The 26687-nt window shown below is 44.7% G+C and overlaps 1 protein-coding gene across 1 annotated transcript in view; it reads right to left on the minus strand.

Annotated features, from left to right (window-relative positions):
* LOC8024294 (retinol dehydrogenase 12-like) overlaps positions 1–25375 on the minus strand; it is a 64719-nt gene extending 39344 nt beyond the window's left edge. Inside the window, exon 1 of the mRNA XM_042288233.1 lies at positions 25144–25375. Coding sequence (XP_042144167.1) covers positions 25144–25375 — 232 coding nt within the window. The remainder of the gene's footprint in view (positions 1–25143) is intronic.
* Positions 25376–26687: the final 1312 nt, after the last annotated feature.

The raw sequence follows: 26687 nt of genomic DNA on the forward strand, positions 1-26687 counted from the left end.
GACCATGTGTGATTACAGCACCAGTTGCAGGCCACCAGGCAGGGACAATGTCACACCGCCCGCACTTCGTTAATACACGTGACTCCTCACTTATTATGTATCTCGTAAAAGTGGAGGACATATACGGTTCTTTTGTGGAAAAGATGGGCGACTTAGTTTTCCTCTCTGTTACGAGGCTTTTACACCTGGTGGTGCGATCAATATCTGCAGTGCCCCCATACCAATTGCCACTAGTGCTATGTGCGACCAAAGCTCAACTTAGTAAAATCAATGATTGCGGGTAGGGTTTTGAATTTTGCAGTAGTCTACGCATTCCGCAATGCCAGCTTTACGCCGACGTTATTTTCCGGTAACTTAGTACTAGCTGTCAAGTGCCATTTTCACAATTGGGAGGGATCGAGAGGAATGGAATGCAGCAGTTCAGCCATTCCAGGAGTGGCAATGGGCCCAGTTTTTCCTTTCCAGGAGTTCAAAGGAATGGAATTAGTATTAGAAAATTCCAATTCTCTGCAATGGAGTTGGGTGGAATGGGGAATCTTTTGTTTGTTTGCACGCCTAGAATGTTTGAGATGACTCGAGAATCTTGTTTGTTCGAGCTCGGAACCTTCTAGATACCTACGGGCTTACAAAAAGAGCTTTGCATGGCTGCTCGAGTCAGTCGTCCTTTTGTCGCTGTCAAAGTATGTGCGGTCTTTGTTACTTTATGTTTCTCGGCACAAGTTCGCTGCATTTAACATTGATCTGACGTTTTATTAATCAAGTTTGTTTTTGTTCATGACATATTGGTGGATGTGCAGGGTAACGCAGTCTATGCCCATAAAGCGTACCGTCTGTGAACACGATAACTCTGAAGACGACGATCGTGAAGGCGACGTCCTTGAAATCATCCGAGGACGACTCCAACTCTGACACCAACGACGACCTCAACAATGGCCTCGGAAGCGACCCGGACAATGAACTTGACAAAGCCCCTGGCTACCACACTTAGACGAAAACATCATGACGACTTCTACGCTGATGATGAAACGGACGACAACTCCAAAGACCAAACCCAGCTACAATGTCAACAACCAACCTGACAACGGCCTCGATGACAAACAGTCTTCAACCGTGGTGACGAGACTGATGACGACACTGATGATGACCCAGGCGAAGACTCAAACAATTTCATGGAAGACGATCCCGACTACGGCTTTGACAGTTATCCAAGGGCAATCCGGACGATGACTTAAAAGGGCAACTCCGGCCAAAACTCGAAATTAAAGAAATTGCTGGTATCGCTGTAGTGACACAAAATACGACCCCAGCCAAAATATTACGTCCGTGGGATGCCGCATTCTCAACTAATGCCGATAATAAAAATGTGACCCGCCGCGAGCCGCTGCACCTTAGCGGTCGGCTAGCGGGTTGCCGATCACTAAAGCAACATTGGGCCGTGACGTCAGTATCGTTCTTTTTTTCCTCCAAGCGTTACGCGGAGTGCGCTTCTTTGAGCCGCTACCACCGCTACTTGGACTTGCGATTGTCATGTTTAGCCATTGCTTTTATCTGTAGCCCGTGTAGCTTCGGTATAGCCTTTTGTTTATTTGCTTGTGAGGACTCAAAGACTGGTTTTAGCGAGCAACTCGTAGCGCCCAAGACAGCCCAGCTGTTCCTCGAAGGATGCCGAGTAGAACTTGTAGTGCTGTGGGCTGCTCAAACAACCCGCTGCACAACCCGGAGGTGCTTTTTCACAAGTTTCCAACGTACCAGAAATTGAAGAAGGTGTGGGTAAACGCTGTTCGACGAGTGGACTTTGGCTTTTACGCGCCCAAGGAAAAAAGAATGCAAAAACAGACATGTACAGCCCTAACGCAGCAGCCCGTGCCGGAAAGCCTCAAAGCTTCGTGTCTGTTACTGACCCGCAGCGCGAAAGCGAGAGGGCACCCAGTACTGTACTTCACTGGCAGCGCGTCGTAGAGCAACGCTGCTCCATCCACGGAGCCCCGATGACAATTTAGGCCTAGCGACAGAGTACGGAAGACTGCACACACGGCGACAGCCGCCGAGTACGGTACTGAACGAGTTCACTCGTTTTCCAGTCGCTACCTTTTGGGTATACTAGCGACAAGTACGGCATGGCACACGCACGGCGGCAGCGGCCGCCGAGTACGGCACTGTACGAGTTTACGGGTTTTCCAGTCACTAGCTTTTCGGTATACGCACTAACTCTTCCTACATGTGCTGGATAACTACCACATATACAGAATTAAAATAAAATCAGCTTACCTCCTACCTTTAGACGGCTAGCGCAACAGAAGTAGCTGCTGATCAACCTGCATACTCGTTGAACAAGAACGATCCTGACGTCACGTTCACATAGCGGCTGATTTCTAGTGCTGACAGGGCCTCGAGCGGCTAGTTTCGGTTTTGTTGGCCGTGCCCCAAACAAAACTTTGAGGCGTCCATATCTTTAAAACTAAGCAACAATAACGAGGAAAAAATTACACCTTGCAATTCAGGGACGCTGACTGCACTAAAAACAGTCATAATCCCAAAATTGAAAGTATGGTCCGGAGTTTCCCTTTAACGACAACCACGATTACAAACTTGACGGCGACCTTGATGATGAACCCGATGACAATACCTACGGCAAGTGTGGTATCTGTCACGAAGACGAACAGGACGACGACGCCTGGTATGTCACTCAACGAACGGAGGAAGTTTGCCAGCTTGGTAGCATTTTGATGCAAGCCAAAACTTCCTGACGATGACTGCTACAATCTTTGTCACCACGACGCCCAGTTTCAGCCTGGCTACCGACTGTGAATCTAAACACCAATTCATCGTCGCAGCAAGGAACTGTTAAAGTGGTGCTTCGACCTCAAGGTTATTCGCTACATGGGATTCAAGTTGTAAGTCGTTGGCCAATGGCACGTCAACGTTGTCACGCTGCCCTCTGCGACCCGTAGGCGATTCACGTCTTCCGACTCAACTGAACTAGGTATGCTCGGTAGGACTGTGAAAATCTGCTATTTACGAGACTGTATTTTGACCTAGTCTTGTTTAAGCTGTTAATTTAATTTTGTGTTGCATAAAGACGATGAGTCTTTCACAAGAGGGGAGTAATGCCACGTGCAAATAGCCGAGTCAGCAGCGTGATCGACTCACATGCCGCTGACCCCGCCAGCGCATGTCCTTCTTTCTATTGTTTGCGTGACTGGAATGATGAGACGACTCTAAATTTTTTTTGTTCGAGCTCAGAAACTTCTAGATACCCACGCGCTTACAAAAGTACCTTCGCTTGGCTGCGTGAGGCAGTTGTCCTTTCGACACCATCAAAAGTCTTTGTTAATTTATGTTTCTCAGCACAAGTTCGGCGCACTACACACTGATTTTAAGTTTAATAAAGAAGTATGTTTTTATTTGTGACAATATTTAGGTGAATTTTGATAATTCAATCTTCTGATATTTCAAACTAAAGTGTGTGGCTTCCAGGGCCCGTTTGCTCAAGCGCTAACCGCGGCTAAAGTTAACCGCAGTACCTAGGAGAGGGATTTTGAAATCACGTGACTGGCTCGGCAGGAATGCAGGGAAACATGGCGGTGCCCCGGTGAGTGAGCGCCGCTCGCTTTGAAACTAATATGTCGTTGTAGCTGCAATATTGGGTGCGTTAGTCAGCAATGAATGGTGCCAGAGGCTTTCGCTTTGCCTTACCTCATTTAAATCGCAAAGCATGAGCATGTGACCTCGCCGCATTTTTAGATAGCCTTTCGATTCTGGCCATTCCTAAGCCTAAATGAATGCGATAAATGTTAGCATGGCAATGTCTTGGGAAAGTGGATTGCCTTGACTCAATCGGCCGGGTATTAAGAGCACACAAAAGCAGACAGCGTCCCAATAGACCATATTAGACCTTTCTTTAGATTTCCCAAGCACCGAGGTGCATGCTACAAGTGTAGTTACACGCGTTGCACGTGCTGGCGTCTGAAGTAGTAACTGTTCTAAAGCAAAAAGTCTAAAACAAATTTTGTCTTGCACGTGCGTTGGTCAAATATTTATTATGGTTATTTACTTCGAATCTTTTATGAGAGGAAGGCCAGTGCGCGCAGACCGCAGAATTATACTTCCAGCGTTCTTCTCGATGCTTGGGTAATTTAGAAAAAGGTCTATAGGGATGCTGTTTGCTTTTGTGTGCAATCAATACCCGACCGATAGAGTCAACATAATCCGCTTTCCAAAGATGTTGCTAAGCCGACAATTACCACATTCATTTAGGCTTAGGAATGGCCAGAGTCGAAAGACTATCTAAAAAATGCGGCAAGAGCCTTGCTCATGCTTTGTGATGAAGTGAGGTAAGGCAAAGCGAAAGCCTCCTGCACCATTCGTTGCTGACCAACGCGCCCGGTATTGCAGCTACAACGACATATTAGTTCCAAAGCGTGCGGCGCTCACTCACCAGGGCACCGCCACGCTTCCCCGCATCCCTACCGAGCCAGTCACGTGATTTGAAAATCCCTCTCCTAGGTACTGCGGCTAACTTCAGCCGCGGTTAGCGCTTCGAGCAAACGGGCCCTGGAGTTTGAAATAATGAGAGTCACTGTAAAACACCATTTTTGCAACCCCAAGTAGCAATTTATTTTAGTGTGATTTCTGGAATATTTTATTCAGACCGAACACTTCTTTTTCAATAAGCTTGTCGGCATAAAATTTAGACTATTTTTTATAGCCTAAACGTAGCAAGCGTTCAAAACAAATACAACCTAGTGCATCAGATACACAGAAAACACAATATTAGCAAATGCTACTTTTATTGAACACATCTGGAGTTTCTGTTGGATACATACAGCGCTGTGAAGAAGTACACCATTCTTATATGAAAATAAGCTTCCCACCAGTGAAATTTCTCAAGTTGGACAGCCTTGTTGTAAGTCAGGCACATTAAAGAGAACCCTGCCCAAGTTTTCATAGACACTCTTACGAAGTTGTTTCATACGTACAATAGCGACTTCAAGGTAGATGTGTAGAAACTTCCCAAAGTGCAAACATTATGTGAAGAAACTGCATTTCAAAGTTGACGTCCTCGCAACCCCCCCTATCGGTAGCTGCTCTACCGGCAACAATGAAAAGAACTATAGAAAGACCGCTGAGGCCACATAACGTAAGACATGGTGTCCAATATTCGCCATGGACAGCATTGTTGGTAGTTGGACTTGTTTGTGCTCACTCTTTTACCCAGTCTGTCGATTGATAGCTATTTAGAGTGCATGATAGGAAATATTTGTGCTGTAGACATAAAAACATGTACATGTTGCCCCCCCCCCCCCCCCCCCCTTTGAATCTGGCAGGCGAGACCACTCGAAAATGTTTGAGAGTAGCTGTGTAGAGCTGACATGTTCTAACATTCTGATGACACAATTATTCATATTAAAAGGTATGCTTAACCGAAATTCGAAGCTTGCAAAACAACACTGGGGCGGTAGGCGGGACGCTGCAAAACCCCCAAAACGTCACACATAGAGCATTATTTCTAACGGATGGCCGTATTTTTGGAAACATGTGGGATTCAACAAGTTCGACGAGACATGTGATGTCGCGATTCTCATTCCCTCTCCTCTAGGCTCCATGCCCTTAAGCAGGTGAACCGAAGCGGGAATGAGAGAAGCGAGGCCGCTTCCCCTCATTCTAAAGTGTACCAGGAGAAGTATGATGTCACATTTCTTGTTTGATTGTGCCCTTTCCTTTCCAAGAATACGGCCATCCATTTGAGATATTAATGTATGAGTGATGTTTCGGAGTTTGTAGAGCTCCCATTCAAAGCTTCCGCGGCCTTATTTTATGAAATCCAAATTTTGGTCCAGCATCCTTTTAAACAAGCTTTTTCAAATATTAGCATAATGAACATACAATTGGACAACTTGCTAACTCACAACAGCATCCTCCCGATGATTCCGTACAAAGGTTCTGTCACACGCACCAACCGAGGGGATTGCTGCAAGTCCATCCACCCTCAACTTTTAGTCACCTTTGAGACTGCAGAACTGCTGTATGAGGCCCGTCCAGCCACTGCGCACACAAAGAGAAACACGGGAAATAACACTCAGTGACGAGCAAATCTCTGGGCGGAAAGCCCTCCATGACAAATGAGCACTGTTGGGTTACGGCAACGGCGTAATACACAGGTTCTGCTTCTTGGATGCCTTCACCGCTGCGGTGGGTGGTCGTAGCTAGTCGTAGCAGATAGTGTCACGTTTGTTGCTCGTACCAAAACACCAAAGCCGTGTAGTATTCTTGTTGCCGAAGTTCATAAGCCTACGTTCCCGGTCTACACACACTACACAAAGCCAGCCACGAGCAAAGCTAGCTAACCCCGTTTCTGCTTCGGCGACAAGCCGCCAGGGCGGTGACACCGCCGCTGAAACTTCTGCCTCGGCTCTTCAAACCAGGGCCCCTCAGTGCACAAGCATGACACTTGCTAGGCTGCTCTGCCTGTACCAAGTGACACGCGCCCGCATGTTCCCTCTCATAAGTCTTCTGACTGTACGTGCCCCGTATTGTACACGGCCATACTGTGCACATGGCGAAAGTTCCCTTTTGAAAGTGCTCCACGGTCGGCTTACAATGCTGCGAACACATAGCACATGACCACTATAGGTGATGACACTTGGGACACTTGCCATCCGTCGTTGTGGCGCAAAGTCGCTTTCTCAGTCGTTCTCACAAGGGGCGAGGAAAGGCAGGCATTGCATAAAAAATCAATACATATTATAACACTGGCTGTGGCAAACTAGTTTCAAAGATGATACAGTCATGTCTTCTTAATATGGACACCTCCGTACTATAAAAAGATTTTTTTTCTATAATGCAAGGTGTTTATATGAGAAAATTAAATTTAAAACAAAAATTGGATAACAAGCATAACCAAACAAACAGTTTATTCAGCTAAAAGATAATGAGATGTGAGTTTGCTCTATCGCTTTAGAGCCGTTTAACATGTAGCACTACTGTCGTTTACAAGAACAGATACCCAGGCTGTAAAGTGATGATCGGCTGAATAGCAAAAGATGTTGCACTGTATGCACAAGCCGGATGTTATTGACACTTAGCTGCCGGCAGTTAGGATCCTATAATCTTATGATCGCAGACGGGAATTACATCTGGCGCCTACGGCTGGAATAATGTCTCGCTTCGTAACAGAAAAAGCACAAAAAAAAAACACAGGATGGCGAAACCGGGTGTCACAAATTCAGGCTTCTCTTCATTTCTTTAAATACTTTTATGATCTTTTTTTTTGGACCACTTTAAGTGTTGGTACGGTCAAAAAGGGGGAGTGTGGTGCCACTTTTAATCTCAGTTCGTCCCGTCGCAGTTCCTTTCTAAGTCTCCAACGAATTTGCTCGTTTGCGGAATGGGTTTTTGTTAACGGGCGACGTAGATCATCCCAGGTCACAGTTTGTGGCTTTGACCTCGCGGACGGAGGGGTGCGTATGCTGGCTCGCGTATGGTGCCGATTTGACATGCAGGGGCGCCGCCTGGATACAAAGATGTTTACGCTGGCTAGCACGCTTTTTGAAGGCGGCGGCTTTGCTCAGTCTGCCGCCTGTCGTGTTCTATGTATCGGCGATAATTGATGTTTTTGGAGTCGTACGGGGGAATGGATGGGCACATATGTTTGGTTGTCTGAAAAATGTAATAGGTTTTGCCATTTGGGTCGTTGCTGTGTAGCTTTGTTTTTCTTGAAAGTTGACTGACCCGAAAGGCGGGGAAACGGGAGGTTGGTCGGTAGACGAGCCTATAAAAGGGGGTTCGGGAACAAAGAAGGTATTCCAACCCCAGAGCTGGCCGGGTCGCTACTCAACGTGGTTACTCCCTGCAGATGAGTCTTGGAACGTGTAATTTTTGGCTTCTGCCCTGCCTGTCGGACAAGTGTTTGAGTTTGTTGTGCTGAAGCGTGTGTGGCTGTGTGGTGCGCGGTGTCGACCTCATCAAGCCTCTAATTGGACCGCTGGACTTCGAGACGCCGTTCTTCGGCCGACAACTCCAGACTACGGACTGCTCTGGACTCGGCACCTACCGGAAAGCTAAGCCTGGTTTTCTAGGACTTGTCTACTGCATTCTCTGGCTCTGAAGTACGAATTGTTGAATGTTGGGAAGATTTTTACACAGTGCTACTTTCTGTCGCGACTGTTTTGGGGGATTATCCCATGTGTGTAGCGGTAACGTTCGAGCTCCATCTCGGTTTGCTCTCGTTGTTAGTGTCGGGTTTTCGTCACTGTTTTGTTGGCTTATTCCGGTTTTATGAGCGTCGAGTCTTTTTAGTATTAGTTTCTGGCTCGCAGGGCTCCATAGCTTTGAGCTGGAGTGTGGTTTGTGTTGAGTGCTCTATTGCCGTGTACAGCTTAGTTTTTCACTTTATTAAATCTAATCTTTTGTTTGCTTATCCTCCCTGTGTCATCATCTTTCTCTACTGATTATACACCAGGCGTGGAACTAGCGCTAGTCAATGGTCGAACTTAGCTCTCTTGTTCTTTTCCTGTAATTTCTCGTTTATTCTCAGAGTGGATCATTGAATTATTTTTATTAATTTGAACCTTACTCCGTGACACCGAAACAGATGGGAAAGCACCGCAACGTATTAAACTCGTCGAACATTAAATGTTCTTGAATTATAGCTCACCCATGCTTGCTACGTCATGAAGCCCAAAGGTTAGTTCAATGCCAATCAATATCAAATGTCTTTAGATGGGCACCTGCTGCCCGATCATGGCCTTTATTGCAAAGCACTGTTCACACATTTGCGAGTCCTGCAGTGCCTTGTGGAATGGTGGGCGATACTTGCCGTTCCGCAAGGCACTGCAAGACAAATCAGGCTCAACTTTTGAATGTCGACGTGCTTACGGAATGCTGCAGCAAACCAATCATTTGCCGAGGGAAAAAGAAAGGAAGCTGCATGCCTCCGTGTGCTCATTGCCAGTGTTTTCTGCTCTGCTATGTACCCTGCTTGTGTGCTGTGATTTGCAAGCCAGCGCGGGATATATTTCCTTGATTTGTTTGTCTGTTCAGCTGTGCGAGGTTGTGATTGAAACAACCAAGAAGTATAGACCGCCATTCTTTTCATCAAGCTAAGGCTTCGCTCATCCGAACCGGGGACGATGACTGCTGTTGTTTACACGATTTTCGACAGCTATGTGGAGTGGCTTTGTGTTTAAAATTGCAATCCTAAGTGCAAAAAGAAGTTACCGCAGACTATATTGTTAAAGGTTGATTTCAACTGGCAGGCTCTGGCTACAACCACCTTAATATTCATTCAACATTGTTTGCATTTCTACTTACCCGTGATCGCTTCATTTGCCAAACACGTTAGTGGCCGGTCACCTTACCAATGAAACTAATGTGCTGGTGTCTCCGGCGAAGAATTCCCTCAGGGCTACATGCAATGCACAACCCAGTTTGTAGCCCGTTCTGACTGAAAGCTTTCACACTGGGGAAACGTTGTTGTCACAAACGCAGTCAAAGAATGCGATAGGATTGAGGGAACAGGGCGATTGTCCAAGTTGACTGACTGCATGAGCATATGTTTCTATCGCCACCGTGTTTCCTCCACGCAGGCGACGGAGAAAACGATATAAAGACTCCTCGCGCTTGCCAATGCCAAGTTTCTCTAAAACGTCGAAATACCAGACACCCAGCAGCGAAGTGTCGATATTGCCGGAGAGAGCGGCGGGACAACGATCAGCGCAGGATCGCGGCTTCGCCACTCTTATGCGACGGTGTCTTCGGTTTCCGCTCTCTGCAGCTTCCACCGGGACGCTAGCCGTGCCTAATTGTGCTAGCTTTGAGCACCACAGTTCATAGGGTTCACAGCGCCCGAGCGAAAGCTCGCGCAAAAGAACCGGCGAGCAGTCGAGTCGTTTCCAATCGACGGGGTGGCTAAACGCCGGTTGTGTGAATCGGGCTTAACGCCTGAGCCGGCTTGCTCAAAGCAAATCTAACGTTCTTGAATGTCATGTAATAAAAATCTGAGACGTGCTACATTCTATACAAACTTGATAAAAAAAATCAAACACTCACCTTCGGCTGCTACGTCCGCCGTACCGCTTTAAGGCAGAAGCAACATGGCGCTCGACGTTTTGGGGTGTTGGGCTGGGGTGTTTTCAGTGTTGCTTACACGCCTAGTCATGTAAACCGAAACCGAAACACCAATTTTTACTACCCCAAGTAATTTTTTGACGATTTATCACCAGCAGAGCGTGTAAAAATATGCTAACGAGTGAAAATGGGGTGTAAACAGGCGAAATATTACATTTTCGCTAACAGTGTAGACATCAGCTGATCCAATGCGGAGGAATTCGATAAAAGCAAAGGTGAAGATAATCATGAATGCAGACTGCCTGCTATTCAGAAGACATTCTTCTCAAATAAAGTCATGTTCAAAATTGCAATCCAATAACTTCTCATATTTATTAACCATTTATTAACCCTTCTATAAAATCGAAACATATTCAATTATTCCCATTCTCAACTAGCACACTGTCTCGTGCAATCAAAATGACACAGCGATAGACATAATGACTCAATATACAGTACCCGCCCCCAAACTCCTCTACGCGCGCAATCCACTAAAATATATAATATATCCTGCCACGACCCCGGCCCCTCCTCCATTCGCATTTGGCTGGACTACACGTCTTACCATCTCAGTGCATAAGCAGTAACATATTGAAATTGTCTCTGAAATTTAGTTTCTCAGGTAATACAGGTAATTTTAACATATATAAAACCACTGAAAAAAAGAAAACGAGAAACAAGCCAGCAGTTGTTTTGCGACACACCGCTAGATCAGTCACGACCAGGGTGTCGAACCGGAACCGAACCGAACCGAAAACCGGAACAGAACCGTTATTTTTAGCCGAACCGGAACTGAACCGAACCGAAATCTTCGCCCCCATCTTGGAACTGAACCGGAACCGAACCGAAAAAAAATATAACGGTAACCGGTTTAAAACGGTTCAAGGTAATTTCTTTTTTTTTCCTTTTTTTTTTATTATCACAAAATGAACATATGGGAATAAAAAATTGGCGGCTGTATTTCTATTGATCAAATTGGTCATAAACAGAATTGCAATGTATAATAAATTGTGGGTTTTCGTGGCGCTTTTGTATTGGCACTATGATTAACCATGTGTCACGTTTTCACGTGACGTCATTGTGTCAATACATGTCAAGAAATGTCACGTGACCTCGTGACGTTACTGCGTCAACTCGATTTAATTTGAGGATGTCACTGGATGTATTAGCCTTGTTGACAGCGTGACGTAATATGACATCACAATTTTGCACCGAGTCACGTGACATCGTGACGTAAGCGATTTTCATAACACCTAGTCGAGTGCACGGGTTCTTGACAGTCAGCATCGTCAAACATTCGGGTCACGGCTCATGTCAATTAAATGTGATAATAGCCCACCTCTAAAAATATCTGAAGCTCCCAGCCCAAGCTTTTGCTTTCCAAACCCTAGCCGCCTAGGGCATGACTATGATGAACACTGATGGTATATAATTAGCGTCAGATCACGCGGCCGCGTGTTGAAATTGCGAGTTGAGGAGGGGATCGACAGCTGTCTCTTTCCTTTATTTTTTCTGCATCTGCTATTGCGCGGAGGGGAAAACTAATGCATATTTTCGCTAAAGTTGAGGCTTGGGCGAGTTGGTACATACTTCGAAAATTAAAAACAGCGCGGAAAGACGAGGACCAGACAAAGAAGTGACACGGACGTAGCGCTGACTTACAACTGAGTTTATTGAACGCAAACTCGCAATATTTATTTGCGGTGTCACGAACAAAAGTGACACCGCAAATAAATATTGCGGTGTCACTTTTTGTCTGGTCCTCGTCATCGTGACACCGCAAATAAATATTGCGAGTTTGCGTTCAATAAACTCAGTTGTAAGTCAGCGCTACGTCCGTGTCACTTCTTTGTCTGGTCCTCGTCTTTCCGCGCTGTTTTTAATTTCCGAAGCATATTTTCGCAGTCTATAAAAGTCAGGGGTTACTTCTTAGCAGTATTTGTTGAAAGTACAAAAATTGTTGCACGACCAATTTTATATCATTGAGGCACCCAAACATTCTTTTCGTTGCTGCTGAACTGCATCCGAAAGATGTGTCCGAGAATAGAAGTATTGAAATGACTAAATGCGACTTATTAATACGACGTTCCATAGAACTACATGTGTGTACGGAAGGAATACTTAAAAAAAAAGGATTTTAGTGACCTCAGAGGGACAGCCGAACAATGGCAGTCGCTGTAAGTCTCGCACGAGCGTCGTTCTCAAGTTATTGTCCAAATTTCGACACCCTCTGTATTTTGCTTAAAGAAGCTATAAAAAGATTTCTATACATCACTAAATTCTACTCAGGATCACTCCATAACTTTAATAACTGATTGAACTTGGCTTTGCTCTTTTTTCTAGGCAATGGCAGTCGCCAAAAAGTTAGAGAAATATGAGCATCGTTCATTCCCTCAACTCGGAGCCAGAAGCGGCCACGTGGCCTGGTGCCTATGTTATGCCGCCAACGCTAATCATACCCCCGCGCTGGGGTTGGAAAGGCAGAAAACGCGTGCTGGAGCTCCAGGCATTGTTAGAGTTCGGCTATCCTCATTACCGCAGTGGTCGGACACGAGCCACTACCCAAGTGTCCACCAAGGCATTGCTTGTTACGAGCCGATGTACAGTGCTCACGCAGTTCTGCTCAATCCATGAGCCGTGCTCGACTGTCGTCAGGCAGGTGGGTTTGATCCCACAATTACGACATCGATCTTTGCGAAGGCAATTCTAAAAGAAATAGTCTCATTTTTGGCGTCGCAATTTAACCGCGACAAAGAAGCTTCTGAATCAGTGGCGGCCTGTGCGAGTATACTTGGGTCAGACTAGGACCAGTACGCCTCGGAAAAGTCGTGAATAATTCCAACCCGTTATCGTTTTATGACCCATTTAAACTTCACGGGGTTCACAATAAGAGCAGTGAAGGGTTGCTGTTAACAAGTGAAAACTAAAATTGTCGAATTAGCACTCACGAACGGAGGAGGCAATTTCTCAGAAATACTATCAGCCTTTCCACTCCGGTGAAGAAGGAAGACCAGCGAAGCTGAACTCAGGTGGGAATGAAGTAATGGCCGGCCGCAAGTCGGCAAGTTAGAGTGGAAAGGCTGTAGAGGTTGCCGCCATCTATGCGCGACGGCGGCAACCAGACAACCAGAAAGTCGGTTGTCTGGTTGCCATCGTCACTTATAGATGTCAGTAGCTGTCCGGAGTTTAGTGTCGTCATTTGTTTCCTGACGGACACGATACTGGGGAAACTAGCCCTTAATAGCTCCGCTGTAAAAAGAAGTGTGTGTGTGTGTGTGTTTGCGTGCGTGTGTGTAAGCGAGAGGGGGGTTAATTTTAAAAACCTACTGTGTTGTAAAGGTTCCTCTTCCCCGCATCTTTGGCGCACACCAAAACGCGTGACCCCGGAAACTACTTTGCGTGTAAAAGGCTCTTGCTAAATAGCACGTTTTTGTCGTTCCAGAAGCTCGCGCTGTACCTCACGACGATGCACTAAGAATAGTAATACGTGCTTTCAAAATACTTGGCTTTCACTGAGCTTAACCTCCTGCAGCATGCATTTTGCACCATCGGATTCGATCTTCTCAGCAAGAAGAAATCACAATGACCACCAGCCTATAGTGTGATGATGTCACGTGCATGCCATGCTAAACAGTTAAGCTTTCTGCTGAAATGTGATGTTTGGAACACTAGCAATAGATGTCCTAATTGTAAAGTTGTGCCATTTTGTAGCAGTCTCGCGATGATATAAGGCAACCTAGAGAAATGTTAGCGCGCATGACTATTCAAGCATAGCGTTCTAAACTGAGGGCCAAAACAAGTGCAGGTAAAACCGAATATAACATTAGCCTCCCGAGGCAGCATTTCGCGAAGTTTCGAGCTCATGGAAGCTGATGAAATGTAATTTATACTAAGATTTTAAGAATCTTTATCTGCCCTTCGCCCTATTTATGTAAAATTATAAATTTCATTGCTTGCATTCTTACGCATATCTTTTTGCAGTAAGGCGTTCTGTAAGGGGTTGTTTAGAAGGATAACATTAATTATCTCAGTATTTTTGAACATTTTATGTATTTGACTTCCAATCTATCATGTGAGCACAGAGTCCTTTTTGGCACACCCTGCAACCCGATGTTTCACACTGCCAATCAGCAAACAGAAAAACACTTTTACGCAGACTCCACAGCTCGCGTAGTTTCGAGTATCGTCCTTCCGCGTCGGTCTCAAGCGGTTATGGGAACTTTATAAAGTAAAATTTATTGATCGTTATAAAAATATATTTAATTACTAACCGAATATTTGACAACATAAATAAGTGGCCGAGCACCCTCAAGCAATGCCCCCCAAATTATCTGAAAAATGTTCTGCCAATCTTTTCCGGTGTTTTTATCCTCGACAGCCACGTTTAAGTGATATGGGACAGCCTTACACACATTCCTGATTTTGAAGTTAATTTAAATAACTATGTGTTCGTCACACATATAACTTCTCAAGCATATAGAAGTCTGTTATTGCCTCTTTTATCTGGCTAACATTACTTGTATGTGTCTGTAAGCTGGACAAAAACAAAGTAAACAAAGGCGCGCGGCGGAACTATGACGATTACGCATGCAAACCGTCAGAAAGTGTCCAATTATGTAGCTGCCATGTCGAGTAGAACGTGAAATACTACTTCGTTTTACATAACAAAAAAGAATCTTGGAAGACGCTTAAGCAATTCGCCTTTAAAAGTGGAACGCGATAGGCTTAACGGGCCTCGTTTGTATCGCATTCTCATTTGCCACGAAAGCGTGCCTCGCGCGGCCTAGTCAAAAGCGTCTGACTCGCAACCGAAGGGTCCTGGGATCAAATTTCACCTAAAATTCTTACTTTTTTTCTTTAAGGCAAAGGAATTGCTTTAAAAAGTGAAATCTTTTGCGACATACGACGAACTTTAATTCGCATTACATGTCATGTTTTAATCACTTTTATTCCACGCGTGATGTTACGTTTCACATGAGCATTGTGGGTTGTTTGAAATTCTAGCGCGAGGGCATGTAGCTCTGACGTCATCACCCTATCGACCAAGCAAGATTTTCTAGTCACGCCACAGACAACGGGTTTTCTGCGGCATGAGCTCCTCAACACTATCGCGTTAAAGTCATCACTTAGCAAGGGTGATGCTCATTTGCAAATTAAATTGGCCGGCATCTTGTCAAGAACAAACCTCAACAGCCAGGCTATGCCAGCTTCTCCTGTATAAAAAAAAAATGTTCACTCGGACAAGCGCTATTTTGGGACAGATTCGATCGGAGTGCGAAGGTCCGTATAGATTAAGGTGAACAATTGCGATTACTCCTTGCTGCATGATTAGTCGCATGCATGCGGTACTGAGTGTAAACAATCTTTGGTTAGAACAACAAACATTTTGATTACCGCTCAGTGTTCCCATAAAAAATAGTCCGAAAGGCATTATTCTAAAACTTTTGTGACATTTTGACAATTTCATTGCTTTTAGCTAAGTTGTGTCGTCATCTTATACATATATATTGTGAAGTGTATTTCATAAACAATATCTGGTAATATATATGGCCACGAGGTGCTCAATTTATAATTTTATGTGATGTATTTAATTCCTTGGCTCAAAGACACAATCACAATTTCACTTTTAATACTGCGACACAAAGTTGTATCAATCACGGGTGTTTTAGGCGACATACCACACTTCGCGACCATAATTTATACCGTGTAAATAAATCAGCTTGAACTTTAGAATTTTACACAAAGAAGGGACAAGAAAATGCCGTATAGTTCTAAATTTCAAGCTGATCTATTTACAGATGTACCAACAAGCTCACCTCTTCACTCTTGTACGTAAACATTTTGATTCAGGTAAAATATGTTTTACTGGTAAACAAAGAGATGTCAAGTCGTATGAACACGACGTTATGTGCGTTAATGTAGATTTTCTTCTACTCTTGCGTCAAAATTAAATAACTGAATTTTATATTTTGGTACCTAAAAACAAAAGTAAATTGCACGGACGATCGAAGAAGCTATATAGTTAATCATTTCACGGCGTAAATAGTGTATATCAATCAATCAATCAATCAATGTTTATTTTTCTCTTGTGCTAACCAACAGCTCGAAAGCCTAGTGGGCTAAGCACACAAAATGGCCAGAAAAACGTTAAAATATATTTTCAATTTAGCGGTTCAAACCGGTTCGAACCGGTTTGAACCGGTTTGAACCGTTATTTTTTGCTCCCCGGAACTGAACCGGAACCGAACCGAAAGCTGTGAACCCGAACCGGAACCGAACCGATAAAAATTTCGGTTCGACACTCTGGTCACGACACCCCTGGGATTCGCGACTCACAGTTTGGGAAGCACCTCCTGTTTAATATTACAACTTACAGAGTGCTGCTTGAAACATTTTTCAAAACATTTATAAGTAGCAACTGTTGACCTAATACCGCGCCAAAATTTAAACCAACTCTCACACAAACTCACAAAAACATAATCCCAAGTTTCCACATAATAAAAACCAGTAAGCACAAAACTAAATACACACTAGGCTTATTAATTAACTCTGAGCTGTAATTTTGTTTTAATCCAATACACATGAAAATAAAAGAGGAACAGTAATGCCCATAGGCCTTTTGGTACTATAGGGGGTTGGACCGCTCCCATAGGGACTTTTTCAGACCATTAGGAATTTTTATCACTCAAACGAAAGGTTTTGTTGGCCAAACAGGACTGTCTAGGCCAATCGTGCCTGTATATTTGAGCAATAGGAACCAATTAGACGTATGTCTGTCAGAATGATGTAAATGCATATTGGACGCCACAATTGAGAATCGGATCAGTGGGAACATGTTTCTGTGCTTTTCGAAAGTTATTTTTGGACGAAGCCGATATATTTTTCAGACATCCAACTAAGGTAAAAATAGTCCCTGTCAGAAACACACCGGCCCATTTGATGCATGTGTTATGTAGCATGGGCGGTACGATGCAAATATCTGTTCCACGTCCAAAGAATGTGTCCACACTTGAATTCCAGCATGTATAAAAGTACATTAACCAAGTCGATTATGCGGCAGTGCTACGCTCAATATTTTCGGATGGCAAAAATGGTTTCAGCCCAGGTTATATAACACACCATTTTTGTGCATCAACGGGGTTATGAAAATTCAAAGAGTTTTGTAGCACAAAATTAATGCTAGAATCAAACACTCAGATACAGTCCCAATTTAGAGGAAAATACCCTACTGCAATGTTTGCTTTTCTGAAGGAATTTTAGGACCATACTCTAAATAAAACTGAGGAGCATGGTGCTTTAAAATAATTTACTAATAAATTCTGTAAGCTCAGCGTAACTTAAAAGTAATCTCCACAAAAACTTAACAATAAATCTACTCCCTACTGCATTGCACCCAAAACAAATGGCGCGTGGGTGCTACTTCTGATTTACACATTTATTTCCTGTGCTTGTATAATAACTGTATTCACCCTCTTTTACTCCTAGGTTTCTAAAAACACACTTACGGCGCCCCGTTATCGCGACTTGGTCAGTTTCGGTTTCGGTATTTTAACTCTTACTGGTTTCGGTTTCGTATTGTAAGGATCGTGTCTTCGACGCCCCATCGGTAGCGACACCAGTTCTTTCTTTCTTTTTTTCTTTTTTTGTCATTAATCATGCCGTTTGTCGTGGGTTGGGTACATGGATACCGTGGGATGGAAATGCCTTTAGACATGGAAATGTGCTAATTTAATCAAGTTTATCTGTCTGTGAAGTTTCCTCTTCTGATGATTATGTTCAAGAAGGGCGCGGAAGACCGACGACACGACAGAACGAGCCACTCAACGCAGTTGGTAAGCATGCTTCTTTGTTCGCGTTGTAAGAAGACGCGTTGAACGAGAAGTGAACATTAGGGAGTTTTCGAATAACGTGGTGGCTGCTGTGCATGCGCAGACCCAAAACTAGCATTCGGACTCGAGCTTTGGGGCCCGTTATTTCTCGAAAATAGCGTGGGTACCGCAAAAGGCGGCGCCCGCGACGTCTCCGTTGATCGCGTCTTCGACGCCGCCGCCCGGTCGGGAACTGCGTGAGTCGCACTCGGCGACCGCTGTCGGTGTGGTCGAAGCGTATTGAAAACGCCACGGATCGCTGGATTCACAGCTCAAAGCTATCGAAGCGCGTGTACAGTGCTAATCACACTTGTCTATAACGCGCGAGCGAGCGGCTTTCCTCGGGGAGCGTTGGACTGGGGGCATTCGCGGAAACTAAGCTAGTCACGTGGCGCAACATGGAACGGCCCGCTCGAGGGGTGTCCTGCACCAGGGGGGTAAAGGTGGGTGAGGAGGAGTGGCAAATCCTGCGCGCCGACATCCTGGGTCCCGAATGAAAGATCACGAAAGAGAGCGACAGAACACGAGAGAAAGAAACCAATGTTACCAGCTGAAAGACGACAGTCGCAATGGTAATCGCGAAGACTGAAAACTCTCAGTAATATAAACAGTGATAATTTAAGGTTGTAAACTAAATTCTGAGCTATTGTAATGCTTATAAAAAGCGGTATATTCATTACGCTGCATTAACTTCCCCTCTGTCCAAATCTTTGAAATCTGGTGGCTGTGTGGTTTCGTATTCCCAGGGCGCGGCCAGGCGCGGCCATTCGCGAAGCCGGTTATCTGCTTTAGCTTAGTCGGTTTAGTGTTGACGGGAGGCCGTAATCTGCGCGCTATGCAAAAAGAAAGCTTCGAAAGGAACGCGAATATCTTTCCACCGGTAAGTTCGTGGATTGTTGAAGTTCATGAAACTGCTCTGATGATATATTTATATTTGTGAAATCGAAGGCAGTTGGTAACCATGCGTGGGACCCCGAGGGTAGTTCTAGTACACCATACCGAGGGTCTGCCTGCATGTTCCGCCGCTTGAGCCAGCCGGAACTCACGGGAAAATGGCGGACCTTTTCCTCTAGAGTTAGTATGTATGATCTCTACGTCCTGCACACTCTATAAGCGATACAAGTAAAGTTCTTTATGATATATTTTTGTTTTTTGGTGACGACATCGTTGATACGCCATCATGCTTTAGTGTGTTTATTGTTCGAGCAATGATGTTTGTAAAACGCGTACGAGCAGCCTTCCGCGTTCGCCGCCAGCTGACAGAGTGGGCCGGACGACACCCCTCGAGCGGGCCGTTCCATGTTGCGCCACTTGACTAGCTTAGTTTCCGCTAATGTCACCAGACTAGCGCTCCCCAAAGAAATCCGCACGCTCGCGCGTTATAGACAAGTGTGATTAGCACTGTACTTACGATCGCGGCAGACATGCAAACATGCCTGGGCAGTGGATTGACTGGGCTTCGTAAGTACAACAGAGCAGCTTGGCAGTGACAAAAACAAAACGTGCGGCATTGAGTATAAAAGAACTATAAAAATGTTACTCTAGTCTAGACGAAACGCTTGTTTAGGTTTCAAGATATAACGTTCTAACTTCGAAATAAAAGCTGTCGCGACATCTTGGTTGCGATTTAAGCGCGAGATGCTTGCGTTTAGGGGGGTCCCCGGCAGAGAAATGCTATTCTAAAACTCTTCACCGCAATCCTCGCTATTTTAAAACTCCCTATTTTCTCGGCACACGTTTGCTCGTTAAGCTAGATTTTTTTTTTCTTCTCTGTTTAACTAGTGTGGTTTGCTTTATCTGCCCTTATGTTTGGATCTGTGCGTAGCATAATGAAAAGTTGCCACTCATTTTGTGTATTGTCCGAGAAAGTGTAGCTTATGGCAACAGAACACTTATTGAATCCTAATGCTACTTTCAGTCCGTTGCTTTAGAAAATGCCTCATTGGTCCAGCAGTGTACTAATGTCGTCTAACTATAAAGTGAGTACATTGATCATACTTCATTACATTTTAGAAGTTAGACTTCCTTGGAATTCAGTTCATGCAAAGCCAATATTCCTTTGCAGTCAAAATGGTTCAAGAGGATAGCCATCTTTTGTTTTGAAGTTATGGAAGTGGACTGGATGGTACTGTTAGGACAAACTTTGGTCCCCTGACTTTCTATTATTGAACTGGGTTTACATTTCACTGTTAGAATTTTTGATAAAGCAGTTGTTCCTTTTCGCCTTTTTTTCTTTCATTTTGCAATTGGGATGGGATCAAGCCGAGGGCCGCAGTTATTCCCAAATGAAGCAGCAGCAGTGTGTTCCCAGCTTGCGTCACTTTGATTCATTTCAAGGCATGCCACGAAATGACTGCCCCTGTTCATACACCGTTGGAACCTGGAAGCGGGACTGGCTTCAAAATGCAGTTCGACTCAGTGTTTGAGCGGTATGGGACGTGTGTTGAATGACCTATGCGGTTGTCACAGGTTCGTGGTTGGTCAACCCGAAAAGCTCCAAGTCCCACTTCCGTCTTCTCGTCTTCCTCTTCCCATTGGTTTGAAGCTCGGCCGGCATCAGTCTCATCCGAGCTCACGCCTTTGGCGCTCAGGTTAAGATGCGCGAGGATTGTGATTGAACCCCCCCTTCCCCCCTTTCCCCCTTAACCACCCTTAAACAGAACAAAAATAAAAAAATACGAAATTCGTGACAGCAGTGTTCGAGAGAAACTGCCGACTTTTAGTTACCCTGCCTGAAATTTTGCAAACATTTCAGTGTGGCTGCAGCTGTGAGGGTGAGATGGACCGTGGATCCAATATAAAAGCTGGACCCTGAAGCGACGCCTTCAGGATGCCGAAAATAATTATGGTAAGTTAGAAATTAACCCACTAGTATACTTCCTAAATATTTGGGCCGGGTGTCGATTAAAAATTTTAACCCAGCTAATCTGTCACAAATTTTCAGGCATATTATCTTGAAACGAATTAAACTGTAGATGTCCCAAACTGACCGAGGTAAAGCAGCCTTGCAGTGCACCAAGATTTACACTGAACATGCTTTTGTGTGCCTTCCACATGGTGTAGCTCTTATATTGAAGTTTTATTAGCTAGTTTATTCAATGTTTAAACTTTCAGCTTGCCAGCTGGCTAGTGTGTAATTGTGTTTTTATTGCGCAAGCAATATCTTAATCCTAGCGGCAGGAAGTTTCGGGTAGCAGTTGACATGGTTGGACAACGATGTGCATGCTTGCTTTCTCTGAAGCGGCCAATTAGGCGAAATAACAGCATGTGCGGAGTGTCCATGCCTTTAATTTTTTTTTTGTTGTTTGTTTCAGACTACATGTGCTCCCAGTACAAGAGGATGGCCCTCCAGGCGCTGATGACCAGCATGTTATCTCTGCTGGGCTATCGAGGGAAATTTGAAGGGCAAATATTTCAGCTGCAGTTTGGCTATTCTTTCCCTGCTACACTTGAGTCCTGCGAATTTCTCTGCATGCTTGTTTGTTTTTTGTTTTTTTTTTCATGGTACTGTAAACTTTTGTTATCGTCCGTTGCAACTTTAGACTAGCAGAAGCCCCTTCCACAATTCCTTTTGCTCGCCATGATTGGCGGTGTCCTCTCGGCTCTCTTCCTCTCTAGTGTTTGCTTACTAAAATAAGTGAAGGGCTTTGTGAGTGCGGCTTCGGCTATTCTAGAGTGTCAAGAGAGTATAGCGCGACCTCTGTCAATTTAATCATTTTGAAGAGTCCTAGCGGGGACCCATGCATTTTTATGGGAAGGACTCTGCATCATTATTTGAACCGAAAAAATTACCCCACTAACGAAAAGGCACGGGCTTTCTGCTACTAAATTAACCTGACCAAACTTTGTTTTCAAGATCAGACCGAAAAAAGTCGACTCCTCTCTTATAAATGGCGAGTAACAGAAATCCTGTGCTAGTCTCGCCACGTTGGGAAGCCAATGATATGACCCCCATCTTCATTTCTTTAATGCTCGTTATGGCTGTTTTCGCATCTGGTATTTTCACTGTTCTTTGGCCAAGACTGAGTGGCAGGTCGCACTAGGTTTCCAGAAGAAAGCTGTCGCATATGCAGAAATTTCTAGCAAGTTCGTAGCGCAGTGGCGCTTCGTCGCAACCGAGGAAACACTCTACGGTATTGTTGGTGCAAAGCATTAAGCCTCACGACTAGCAGCAACTTGATCGTGGATATACTGCATCGTACGGCGTTTATTTGAGCTCTACTTCACACAAAAAATTACAGGGGCTCTTAGGTATCTCTTTGTGGATTGAATGTGAAGGCATTGCCATTCCTAACGACACCTTTTTTTTCTCTATTGTTAGGGATGACAATGCTTTCGCATTCAATTCACGTAGGGATACCTAAATGTCCCTGTAATATCTTTTTTACGTTAAATCATATGGAGTCACACATCATGGTACGTCATGTCGTCACGTGAAATGTGATGTCATCGAACCGAGGACATATTTTTATGACCATCTTTCGGGCACATCAATGCCGACGCCGTCTTTTGCCGTAATGGGACAAGCTTCTTTTTGAAGGGTGAGTAATGCCATATTCCGAAGCGGCTGGGATAGCAAGCAGCTAGCATGCCCGGCTCTCACACAGCAGCTTCGGGTTCGAATCTCAGCCGTGAAAGCACAATTTAGTCTTTCTTTTATTCCTCTGTTGGCATTTGGTACCACTCGGTTAACGCTGGCGGACGCCGGATAATGCGAAAGCATATAATGCGCATTGAAAAGGCACATCCAGTCCGGAATGTGCCTCATCATGTGGTAGAGTCGCACAGCTGCCCACCACTTCGAAAATGACAACTGAAGTATGAGGGGGCACTAGTGATCACCAAATCAAGTTCACGCCATTCATAGGTGAAGGATCCTTTTGGGCGCACTGAAGATTTGTGTGGGCATTTTCTTTCGTTAAAATATTGGCACGCCTCGCCGTTGATCGCAGTCCTGCACCTCGTTAGCTCTAACCGGCAGGATGGACATCTCGACAGACTCGTCGGCTGAACCCTCCGTGTGTAGGTTAGCGTTGTTCTTGTGCTGCTTCAAGTAGGGATGCATGCGAACAGTGCGCAAAAGAGATGCCTCTTGCCCACGCTTTTAACTTCATTGCTGGTCGCAGCGAAATAGCCAAGTGACGTGTGGCCATGTTTGCCCTAAGAAGTTTGTAAGACACTTTGGATCATGTAGTAATATTCCATTGTAAGTCACAAAAATGTTGGGACAATTATGTTTCGTTAATACGGATTTCTTTTCGGTCTTTGTCATACGCAATGTTTTATCGTAAGTTTGCTTTTGAATTCGGCCTCTGATGTCTCGATCCTTCCAATAATTCAAACTTTGGGTATTGCACCAATTGTGAAAGTTGCAGTTGACATCCTTTCCTTCCTGTCCGTGATGATTAAAAATACTTTTTCGAGATAGTAAACACACAAAAAATACATAGGGACGAGAAGTGGACATAAAACACTGGCACCAGTGTTTACCACCGCTTATTGTCCATGTGTTTTTGCGGCACTTGTCTACGATCATGAACCAATTGGCCCGAATTGCCATATTAATTCTTCGAGATGCTTATAAATCTTAGCTTCTCTATGTTCAATGTTGGTAAAATTCATAAGCGACATCTGCTCGCTTATGTAGACCTTGTCAACAGCCAAAATGCGGCGGCAAAACAGTGAGAGATTAATTCTCGCAGACTCTGAGGCAAAATATACTTTTTCATTATGGTGCCCCTGACAATGTTGTTAGTGCCACTCATTAAACTATCAAGGTAGTGTGTAAATTAAGTGCCTGGGTAAGCAAAAGTGTAGGAATTTTAAATGTGACCTTCCGCATTTAAGGCTGGTTCGCACGTACAGTGCCGCGCTAACTCAGCCCTGTTAAGGCAACGAGTCACCGCTACTTCCGTGGCTTGTATCGTGTGTTCTGAGTCGCCTCCTTTCATACAAAGGACTGGTCTCCCGGTTTATAATACTGATTCAGCGCTGAGGTAGTGCAGCGCTGTAAACAGGATACCTTGCTCGGACATTGAAGTTTAGATAAGCAGATCAATGTGTAACTTTACAGTTACACAAGGCACTACAAGGTCGCCCATGGATACGAAGGCAGTGTACCATATGTTCGAATTTCGCATTTTTAATAAACTAGTTATTACTCTTTCCCACGGTTTTATGCAGGCATTTTCTGAACACTGCATTCGTATATAGGCATATATATAAGTGACACTTGCACTCGGTTTCCCCCTTCCCTCAAAACAGCGGTTACATCCGGACCACATGTCATGCAACCTATTGCCGTCTTCCCTCTTAGAGCTCTTTATCTAGAAACCCATGCTAGGAGTATAATTTCTAATGCATTTCATTTGAAAGTCTACATACACTGCTTTGAGTCTCTGTTGAGATTCAAATGTTTTTTTCTACCGCGTTGCAATTCAGGTTTTGATGGGCCATCTCATTAGGTATATTTCGACTCGTCGGAATGTGCCTAATGAGATGGTACTACAAAATCTCAAGTACAACGCGGTAAAAAAAAAAATTTTACTTTAAACAGAGACTCAAATCAGTGTATCTAGGCTTTCAAATGAAATGCATTAGAAATTCTTATGAGGTGGCACAGCAAAAGCTTAATTGAAACGCGGTGGCCAATAGTTTTCGTAAACTCCTTAGGGACTCGTTACAGAAAATCAATTGTTTTTTGACACAGACTCGAAACGGTGTCAATAGACTTTGAAATTGTATTCATATGAAATGTATTAGAAACTTTACGCGGTAGCACATGGAAATTTTAATTGGAACGCGTTGGCCAATAGTTTTTGTAAACTCCTTACGGATTCGTTACAAAACTCATTTGCATTTTTATTGAGACTCGAAAAGATACGATTAGTAGATTCCATAAACATGCAAATGTAATTCAATAAAAAAATTGTAAGGGCGGGACTGTATGCGCTGTTATTGGCAAAAAGCAGGCTCTCTTGAGATAAAAAGAAAAAAAATTAAATCTAGCGCTAACATTGGGAAGAGTTGAAAATCCTGCCAAAGGCTCACTTCCGGGAGAAGCTGCTTACTTCTGGTGGCTTCAAACTGGTTTGCACGGTGCGCCATTCAGTCCCCCAGAGGAGACCACTGGCCTGACATACTTTCCTTCAACTCTGTCGTCACTCACCTGTGTTGGAACCGGTGATGATGACCGTCTTTCCAGACATGTCCACAGAAGACTTGCACTTTCCAACAGTCAACTTGGCATAGACCTTGACGAGCAGCATGACCAGGACGAGTGACGACAGCACCCCGAGGACCAGCCACATCGGCACCAAGCGCATTGCGAGGGATAACTCTTGAGTGGCCGGGTCTGTGCTCAAATGCAGCCGCCCTACATGTTCTTCCAACTCATGCATTGTTCCTGTTCGCCGTTAGAACAAAAACACATTTTTAAAGATCAATAATTTCAACCTGGAAAAAAAGAAGGCCAGCTTGCTACGCGAGAAGAAACTGGGAGAGGGAAAGAGATGACAGCGTGCGGGGACGTCAGAAAACCGAGCTTTGGTGGCTACAATGTTTAAACTTTGTGATAGCTATACACAAAATAAAAATAATTGATAGGCTGCAGTCATCTTAACTGTCCCTGCACTCAATGAAAAAATTAATTTTGATAATTTAGTGGTGCGAGTTATTTTTTAAAGGTGTACGGAAACGAATTGACGTCGCCGCAAGCTCTCAATCACTCTCTTTAAAATCGGCCAACAAGAAGCGCAATGCGTGTCGTGGTCGTGACGTAAATGTCTCCTGCACGGCAAAGGGTACTGTAGTTGCGAGCGCTGCCGTCTGGTGGCGTCGACGTGTGACAATCTCGCCTAGTAGAAATATCCGAGGACTGTACGCCCTATGGCCTAAAACACCTTGCCCGTAACGTCATTCGCCGCCATGCCGATATTTTATGTGCCACGAGTGTTCGGTTCGCCATGTTAGTTTCACAACGCAACTCGAGGGACCCAGTATGCAGAAAGAACCGTAAGTAACCACGAATGGCTACACCCGCAAGCCATGGATATAAGGTATTCACTGGGTGCCATATTTAGCGCGTTATTCACACCGCTTCTGGGGGCGGGGGGGGGGGGGGGTTGGGGGGGGGGGGGGGGGGGCTCAGTCGTATGGTTGGCCACGGCCGGACTGGAAGCGCGCGCTGTCTTTTTCTTCTTACGGCCTTTGCAATTGGGGCAATCGCCACCTCCCGCCGCAATTCGCGGGGGGCGCTGTCACCTCACACCTGAGCTACCCTTTGCCGTTCGCACATAGCGCGTCTGACAGTGTATCGCAGCGCTGTCGCAACTTGCGGCCGAGATTTTTAGAGCCTTCGATATCTGATCCTCACGTTCAGACCCTCAGCCACTATCTAATGCGCTTCTAATGAGCGCAAAACGGTGTATATTTGACGCACATTTCCGAGAAATTCGGGAGTAAAAAGGAGTATGTAGAGACAGCGAATGCGATTGCGGAAAAACTATACTCGTCTTTACCTCCAGGACTTCTGTTGCAACTCAACAACAGGAGGAGGCGGACCCCTTTTATGTAAAGGAATTTTAAATGATAAATAATTCGTACACTCTCATGAAATATAAGCAGGCCCAATCTATCTATTTCCGTGGTCTGCATAATCATTTCATAGGCCGCAGATGATGTCGGCCAGCTACTCTAGACGAGGGTGTAGTA

This window comes from Ixodes scapularis, unplaced genomic scaffold, assembly GCF_016920785.2.
Source record: "Ixodes scapularis isolate PalLabHiFi unplaced genomic scaffold, ASM1692078v2 ptg001275l_1___fragment_3__unscaffolded, whole genome shotgun sequence".
In the NCBI taxonomy this organism is placed as follows: Eukaryota; Metazoa; Arthropoda; class Arachnida; order Ixodida; family Ixodidae; genus Ixodes; species Ixodes scapularis.